This window comes from Aplysia californica, unplaced genomic scaffold (assembly GCF_000002075.1).
Source record: "Aplysia californica isolate F4 #8 unplaced genomic scaffold, AplCal3.0 scaffold01493, whole genome shotgun sequence".
NCBI classification, from domain to species: domain Eukaryota; kingdom Metazoa; phylum Mollusca; class Gastropoda; order Aplysiida; family Aplysiidae; genus Aplysia; species Aplysia californica.
In genome coordinates this window covers 67976-76837 of record NW_004798763.1, presented here as the reverse complement: position 1 = coordinate 76837, position 8862 = coordinate 67976, and the positions used below count along the sequence as shown (strand labels likewise).

General features: G+C 39.7%; 1 protein-coding gene across 1 annotated transcript; it reads left to right on the top strand.

Moving 5' to 3' along the window:
• The first annotated feature begins 669 nt into the window (after window positions 1-669).
• On the top strand, window positions 670-8047 carry LOC101846710. The gene is made up of 3 exons (XM_005112930.3): window positions 670-700; window positions 6653-6801; window positions 7410-8047. The coding sequence occupies exons 2-3, from the start codon at window positions 6675-6677 to the stop codon at window positions 7640-7642; spliced, it is 360 nt and encodes a 119-aa protein (XP_005112987.1). The 5' UTR covers window positions 670-700; window positions 6653-6674; the 3' UTR covers window positions 7643-8047.
• The last annotated feature ends 815 nt before the right edge of the window (window positions 8048-8862 follow it).

The window sequence follows — 8862 nt, the reverse complement described above, 5'->3', positions numbered from 1 at the left end:
CTCCCCCCTCTCTCTCTCTCTGTGTCTCTTTCTGAATACTGTCTATCGGTGTGGACGATCAAATTGACCAAAACAAGTTTTAAAATGATGTTAAAAAAGAAAACTAAATTAATTTGGTTGCCAGCGTTGGCTATTCTCACCTGGTGTGAAACAAGACCTGTTTTTTTTCTAATTTTGGAATACTGTCTATCGGTGTGGATGATAAAATTGACAAACGTAAAAGCAAAGAAAAAATGACGTTATAGCACAAAAGTAGTCTAGGCCTAAGCTAATTTGATTTTCTACAAAGATGCTCTATGGCTATTTCACTTTTCGAATGGAGCCGAACTACGCGGGTGACCATTTTGTTTTGCCCAGAAGTTCTCTCAAGATCTACTCCTCCCCTCTCTCGTGTCTCTTTCTGAATTATACTATCGGTGTGGACGATCAAATTGACCAAACCAAAGTTAAAAAATGATGTTAAAACACAAAAGTAAATTAATTTGGTCGTCTACAAAGATGCTACGGCTATTTAACTTTTCGAATTGAGCCGAACTACGCGGGTCGCCATTTTGTTTTGCCCGGAAGTTCTTGCGCTACTCCTCTCTCTCTCTCTCTCTCTCTCTCTCCTCTGGCCACAGACAAAATTGCACGCTTTTAGGGTAACAGTAGTAACACAAGAGCGCTGGAACGTTTGTTCTCGGCACAGAACGCACACCGGGTGAGAATAGAGGTGGCCGCAAAAAATACTGTTTGACCCACCAAAAACAGTACGCATCTCTGTGTGCGGGAGTGAAAAAGTAAAAGTTTGGTAAATTTTTACTATTGCACCCATACACAGATGCATTGATTTGAGGGCTAAGCTGCCATAATTTTTCCTGTAGAACACACGTATGGCCACTAAAACCCTTGCAAATCAATTGTTTTCAAGTAAATATCAATCCTAATTGCCAAAACATCAAATCGTTGTGAAATGCAGGGGGGCATGCCTCCCCTGAAACCCCACATTTTGTTAAAATCAAGTCAAATATTACTATTTTCAAACATCAATTTATAACTCAATAACTATTGATTTGTAGCACAAATGAAAGCCATATATATATATATATTCGTGTTCAGCATGCAAAAGTAAAAAAGTATATATATAAAACGTGTCTAGTAGGCTTCATGAGACGGGTGCATTAAAAAAAAGCCCAAAAGTTTTGCTGTAGATATTAGATCTAGATATTCGCACAGGGTGTGTGAATACTATCCATGGAATTGTATTCGCCCAGGGTGTGTGAATACTATGTGAATACTATGAAATGTTACTGGCACAGGGTCTGTGAATATTATGAAATTATATTCCCACAGGGTGTGTGAATACAGTGTACTACAAAATATTATTTGCACAGAGAGGGCGTTCCAAAAGAAGGATGGAAATTCGCACAAAAAAGTCAAGGAACAAAAATTCAAAGAAAGATAACTGAAGAACAGTTTATTAACCAAATTTATTCATTTTTTCCAAAATGTTGCTTTCGACTCTTTAGATTAAGTGTGTACAATTTCAAATTTCAACAAAAATGAGAAGGTCATGTAAAATGAGTTTAAGTCACACTGGTCGGATTTCAAAAGTCTGAACAGCCATAGTTCTTCATGAACATGGTCAATAGTGGGTGTAGCCACCCTGTTTTATCAAACACTCGGCACAGCGTCGACGTATGGACAGGACATGCCTTCGGAGGACTTGTTGCAGTACAGGTTCTGCCCCTCCTGGACGAGGTAGCCAAGAGTTGCTTAAGGTTTTGTGCAGGAGGGTGGTTGTCTTTTATCCACCGGTCAATGGGATCCCAAATGTTCTCTATTGGGTTCAAATCCGGACCACAAGCTGGTCAGTCCATGCGGGTGAAAGCTCGCTGCTGCAGGAAATCCCCAACGATGCGTGCGCGATGTGGCGTGGCGTTGTCGTCCTGCAGTATAGCCTGGGGTCCAATCTGTTGCAAGAGAGAAACAGCAAGGGGGACGCAGGATTTCCTTCCTGTACCTTGCCGCGGTCAAATTGCCCTGTATATGGTACAGGGGGTCTTGTGGTGAGCTGAAAAGCCTCCCCACACCAAAACGGGCCCTCTGCCGTAGGGCGCCACCTGCTTGATGCACTCAGGGTGGAACATCTCTCCTCGGCGCCTCCAGACGTGGGCTCGCCTATCTGGGTGCAGCAGGTTGAATCTGGATTCGTCCGAGAAGACTACCTGGTCCCACTGACATTGGGTCCGCTGTGAATGGCAAGCAGACCACGCCCGACCAGCTGCTGTGTGGGGCAGCGTGTGCCTTGGGCGCCTGGCAGGGACACGAGAAGCGAACTTGGCTCTACGATTACAGTTCCTTACCATCTCCTCGCTCTCGTGGACATTGGCTGTCACCCATAGTTGGTCCTTCGTGCCATTTGCAGTAGTGGTTCATGACGTCACGCCCTGTCCGACGATGAACCGGTCGATGCTGTCGTTGGTCAAACATGGCACCCTGGTTGAGGCCTGTCCTGGACCCTTCCGGTCGCTCGTCATCGTTCTTGCAGCCTCCGTATGACTGATGGGGACACCCCAAGTCGATGTGCAACAATTGAGAACGTGGAGCCATCTTGGAGCCAGGCAAGGACTCGTTCTCTGTCGACGTCGGGCAGCAAGCGTCGTTGGACCATTGTGTTGTAATGAAACGTGGCTGAAAATCGCTGCCTTATAAAGGGTTGTAAGGGAGCAAGAATCACAGCTGAGACATCTGTTTAGCACGTGCCAAGCTTAGTTTTAGCTAACAGTCAATGTTGCTGAGTCAGAGAAATTTAGCCCATTTTTCATGATTTTCGACTGTGTTTCAGAATGCCCTGCGCCGTCAATGTGAAGCTGGTGCGGGCAAATTTGCTGTACATGCAAACTGTGTCTAGTCGACAGTGCGTGTGCCAAGTTTGGTTGACTGATCTTAACGAGTTTGTGAGATATTGAAGTTTAAATTTGACAGGTGAAAACACAAGCTGTCCTTGACTTTTTTGGACGAGTTTAATTAGGCTTAGCATTTCCTCATTTTTTCCCCCTCATCGCGTCGGGACAAAGATCATGTATAACAAGATAGTTCACCCTTCTCTTTGAGCCAATTAAAAAGTGTCCTCAAAATTTGGTTGCGCCCTCTTCGAAAAAGTGCGGAATTTGCGAACAGTTACCTAACTTGTGTGAAAAACAATAAAAGTGAAATTAACAGACTCTGCTTATCCTATTCTTCTTCTGGAGAAACCAAAGAGAGCTTCAAAATAAAGACTCCAGCGCCATCTGAAGCAATGCGCGGACTTTTGCAAACACTTTTCGGGCTGAGTGACCAATCTTGTTTTATTGCTATCTTTGGTAGGGATGAATCTAATTCTAATTGTGCAATGCAATACGGAAAAAACCCACTCAATTGGAATTCAACTTGTGTATTGTGTAAATGATAATCAGATAATGACTCAAATCTCCCTTTTTTCGTTTTTGTTTTCCTTGCGCCTTGGGAGAGAGAGAGAGAGAGAGATGAGTGCATGCTTTAACCCTAAAACTGAAACAAGTATGATTTTATACCAGTGTACAGTTGTTTTAACATTTAAAGCCTTAGTCAAAAGGTGGGATACCCGGGTGTGACAAACGATGTCCGAAATAAATGTAGGCTCGACCCTGTGTGAATCGAATTATTTCTTATTCGCACACCCGGTGTGAATAATATTAATTCCTATGCGCACACCCAGTGTGAATAAAATTAATTCTTATGCGCACACCCGGTGTGAATAATCACTTCCTAAAAGTTTACCAACCTCTGAGTGTTGAGTCGATCTGTTTCGGAATGATTTCGCATCTGAACTATTTTTCAAGCCTTCGTCTTTTGTCTTTGTTCCTCAAACGTGAACTGTCAAAGGGTATTCTACTTTCATTACTGTCTCATACTCTGGTTTTCTAAAGCCCTTTTCTTGTTTATTTTTTAATGATAAATTTTACATGAATGTTGACTATTCGTTACCAAATGAATCATTTTTTATATTTATAATAAATATGTGTCACGACATGGTGGAATCAGGCGCTCGTCAATCTTTTAACATAGAGTTATTGGTATCGTCTTAAAAAGCCTGTTCATTTGCCTTGGTTTTGGTGAAAAAAATATCTGTCTATTATGAATAAGAGTCGAAATATTTGCGATTGAAGGAGGTCACGGTCGCCTGGTTTCAGAGGTAAAATTAGCTAGAAAATGGCCGCCAAAGCTTGATATCAATAACTTCCAAGGCTGGAGAGTCCATGGAAACGGTAAATTCACATAATTGTGCCTTTAATCAATCTTTTTCAGTAAAATCCTCACAGGGATTTTATTCTAAATGGACATAAAAAATGTTGAGCCAAAAAATTTTAAAAATAAAAATTACCAAGAAGGAAGGTAAATACTGTTTTCTTCGATTTCATTCATTATTTTGACGAGTGTCAGATTTCACCATGATGCCTCACATTTGATGATTTCTAATCGAACCATTATATATTTCACACTAAGCCTAATTGTGTTGTAATTTCTGTGCTCTGGACCAAGAAAATTTCAAACCTTTCAAATGGCAACACAAATTATAATTATGAGTATGATCAGGAGGGGAGGGCAGGGAGCCTCATGTTCCCCTGTATCCTCCCCGGATTTTATTTTTATCTCAGGGGGGCATGCCCCTGCCCCTTCCCCCTTGTTTTTCTCTTAATATAGTTTGATGTTTTGTCATAGGTTTGAAATTTTCTTGAAAATAATTGATTTGTGACAGTTTTAATAATATACACTAATCATGTGTGATCTGCTTTAAAAATTACTGCAGTATGACCCCCTCAAAGCACTGCATGTGTGTGAAGGAGTGAAAGTAAAGCCAAAATTCTTTGTGTTCTTATTGTGGTAGTAGAAGCTTATAGACAGAGTTTTATCATTTTTCTGTGTGTACCTCAGGGTCAAAGTTCGGTTTAAAAAGCTTTTCTTGCCTGAAACTAACTCGTTAATACTGTTGTTGTTGGCAGTCAAGATCATGTGCATCAAGTTTTTTCACTTTAAAAAAAAAGTTTCCTAATAATTTGTAAGAACTCATTGTAAGACTTAATCCACCTGAGAGCCCCATAAACTATAAAGGGCAATTCACTTCTATTAGTGAAGTGTCCTGCTTTACCTAACTCATGCAAATATAACTCCCTTTACAGCGCTAAACTACACTCTTAAAATAAACTTGTATTTTTATCATTATGGTTTGAAGTTCAATTTTATATGTTATATATAAACACAGTTTTGGACATGTGAGGTTGAAAGAAGTGAGCTCTTTTACATTCACCTTTGACTTACTTTGAATGGCAATGCTAACTTTCAAGCAAAATAATGGCTCCTAATAGAAGCAGTACAGCCAGAGGAGGAGATGATACAGTATAACACGGATAGGTCGGACACAGAAGACTCGAAATAACTCCTCTGTTGAACTGTGCCTGCGGTCCCATTTTTTAAAAACTTTATCTTTGTAAGATATCCCTCGAACTATGGATACTTCGAACTACTGAGGCCGATCCCGGCGGATTTGAGCTATCCGTGTTATACTATACTGTATGGTGCCATGAAATTTATACAGACTGCCTGCACACTTACAGAAATAACTTTTTTTTTTGAGGCAGGCACATGATCTCTGTCGAGCAGGTCAATCGCTGAGTGATTTTCACTTTATTTTTCAATCCTTTGTCCCTCTCTTATTTATGGTCAAAGCATCTGATTGATGGTTCTGGTGATCGAGAGGTTAAGGTGTTCGCCTCTCATTCAATAGGTCGAGTGTTCGAATCTGAAAAGGAAGGAAAATTTTCTTCTCTAAAATTTTCTTCTTTCACATCCTTTCCTGCTCTCTAACAACTAACAATGTTCTGTCGTCTGCTTTCGCCTCACCTTTCTGCCCCCACCTAGCACCCCCTCAAGTCTTTGCCCCCTCTTCTGGGCTCCTGACTCTTTCTGCAGCCTTTCTACTGCTACTCTTTGGCTCCTTCTTACTGCTGTCTTTCAGCCACACCCCTGATTTTATAGTACCCAGCCTTCTCGGATAAGGACGAAAAGTCTCGGAGGTCACGTGTGCAAATTGCGCTTGTGAAAGATCCCTTTGTGGTCCAAATTCAATAAGAGTAGGCTTCGGCCGCCACCCACTCAAATTTCAAAATTTCCTACAAACTGAAAAATGTTAAATGTGACCTGCACGTTCATATGACCTCCTAATGCTGTTGCGAGTGCTGTGAATTAATTACCCAAAAAAAATCTGATTGAGTTTTAAAACTCACCAGTCATTCTTTCCTTTCATTTACCCAGTATTGTGATTGGTTCTGTTTTGTACGAGTTGAAGAAGTAACAAGAAAGTGGCTATAAATTGAAAAGTTTTGTCATTATTGAGATACCGGTACAACTTAACAGTTAAAACTGAATTATTCCTTTTATTCCTCAATGTAAGTCCCCGTGAACATGAACAATCAAGACAATATAACGTTTTTTGAAAGAGTACATCATGATGATGTCTTGCCCAAATGTGGTGTTTGGGAGGGGAAAGATAAATATCTGCAGTTTTTGTTGAATAAATATATGCAATTTGTCCCACTAAAAGTGTACATCTTTGTATAATTCACACTTTGTTCTTTTTTCTTTATGTTTATAGCGACACAACACAAGATTTCAAAATGGATGAAGACTCTCTGACTGCACAGGAGGAAATGAAGGCTTTGATTGATAAAATGGGAGCTCTCAGCAAACAAGTAAAGGAGAAAAGTGATGAGGAGAAATACTTATTCAAGACAGAAGTAAAAAGTATGCCAAGTAATCAAATTTAATTAAACCATCAAGTTAGGATATACTTATATTACATTATATTTCAATTTAATTGTGATTTCTACCAATTTTGGATGCTAATTTTTTTTTAATCGCACACTGCTATTGTAATGATCAATTTTTTCTTTTAAAAAATTTCCTGATTACTAACAAATTTTCTGTAAAGATACTAAGACTTTTTATTCTTGTTCTTTTCATTTTAAAGTTGTCATTTTGTTTTCATGTTTTTAAGGTTTGTTGAAAAAAGAAAATGTGTAAAGCAGTTCCAAAGTAGAGGTCTCTGTTGATAAAGATTTACCTTTTGATGAATCAGTATCATGCTCTGAGTAATTCACTTTTCAACGCAAAGTAGGTGAAAACTAGTCAGTATATATATTCAATGGATACTGTTTTTTAAGAAATTGTGTTTTTATAGGTTGTTTTTGGTACTGGTCTAATAATATTGGTGAACCATAGCCCAAAAGGGAGATACTCCTTTTTTTTGTTATCGGTTTGACTGCTGCCATGACAATTTCCTTGTCCTGGGACTTAATGGTAGCTGCTCAGTTAGCCCAAGCAAGAAAGGTTGTTTTCTGTCCCGTCTGCAGAACTGCAAGAGCTGCTCAGCTGCTCACAAAACCGCGAGGACACAATGACTGTAGAGCAGACGGAGCGTCTCAAGGCTTCCATGTACCGAATGCAAGCCGAGTTTGAGCAGAGGACAAGGCAGGAAGAGACTCTCAAGAAGCAAGTCAGACAGGCAGAAGAAACTTTGGCAGATCTCAGAAGGCAGCTGGAGGAGAAGATGCAGCAACCTGGAGCCCAGCCCAGAGCAAAGTGAGTTTGGCCTTGGCTTGACCGAAAGGTGGGGCTGTGGCGTATTTGTTACGTTACAGCACATTGGTTTGATGTTTCACAACATGCACACACACAAACGCACACGCACACGCAAACACACTCACACAAACATGCATACACATGCAGGCTTACTATCACATTCGTAATATAAATGAGCAACAATATAAACAATAAATAATCTTAAGCTAGATACATATTTTGTGTGATGACGCCATTTATTTGTTCTACATGGTTCATCCAGGAGCTAAGAAAAATCCATGAACAGGTACTGTTACTATCATTCCACACAAAGATTTCATCTTCTCTATGCTGTAGAGGCAGTAACGTTTTTTGACTTTGTGAACATTCTTTTTGCCTTATTTTGCACAAATGAAGTACTGCTCTTAAATTTCAAAGTGTTTCAAGTTACTTTTATAGTGAAACTTGATTCAACAAAGTCACCAGGTGTGGCTTTGCTTTCTGTTGAGTCTGAGAATTCGTTGAAAGCAATGCGACAATTTTTTGTTGTTGATAAAATTGCAAGTACCAGTGCAGGCTGTGTAAAAAGAGCTTCTCGTAAATGCACACCTATGTCATATGATGAAATGTTTAACTCATTCTCTTCCCATTACCGATATATTGGTAGTGCGACCGCACCATTTTCACTCATTACCAATACATAGGCACCGGCTATACACCAACTTTATATATTTAGAAAATCTAGTTCATAAACATACTTGATCCATTATTGTAAGTTTTGATATAAACAAATCTCTAAAGTAGAAACTTCCTGCAACGAAATATAGTGTCTATACGTAAGTGGGGGAAAAGTTGATATTATTTCAGTATTTTGTGTGGTCTGTTTGTGAAACCAAAACATGAAAGATGGCCACACCCATTACTAGTTCTAGTTATGTTTCTGGGCTGGTAGCTAATAACCCCATGGGCATATAATGTGTAAAACAGACCAGAGAATTTTTCTTTAGTAAACTTGAGAACAGAGGTGATAATGACCTAGAATCCTTATCTTTAGATTCTGATTCGGGTGATGATTGAATTGAGAGTGAGAGGTGTGAAAAAAGACAATATTTGTAGATCTAAATCTACAGTGACAGCAAAGAGGCCAGTTGAAGATAAAGGAGTGAGTGGATGTGCTGGGAAATTAAAGGGAAAGTAAGCCAAGAGAAGTGAAAATCAAGAGGATAATGATGTAGGTCTAAATCT

Coding starts and splice junctions, on each gene's coding strand:
- LOC101846710 (XM_005112930.3), top strand. CDS start 6,675: ATGGATGAAGACTCTCTGACTGCACAGGAGGAAATGAAGGCTTTGATT. Junction 6,802..7,409: donor ATTCAAGACAGAAGTAAAAA/GTATGCCAAGTA, acceptor TCCCGTCTGCAG/AACTGCAAGAGCTGCTCAGC.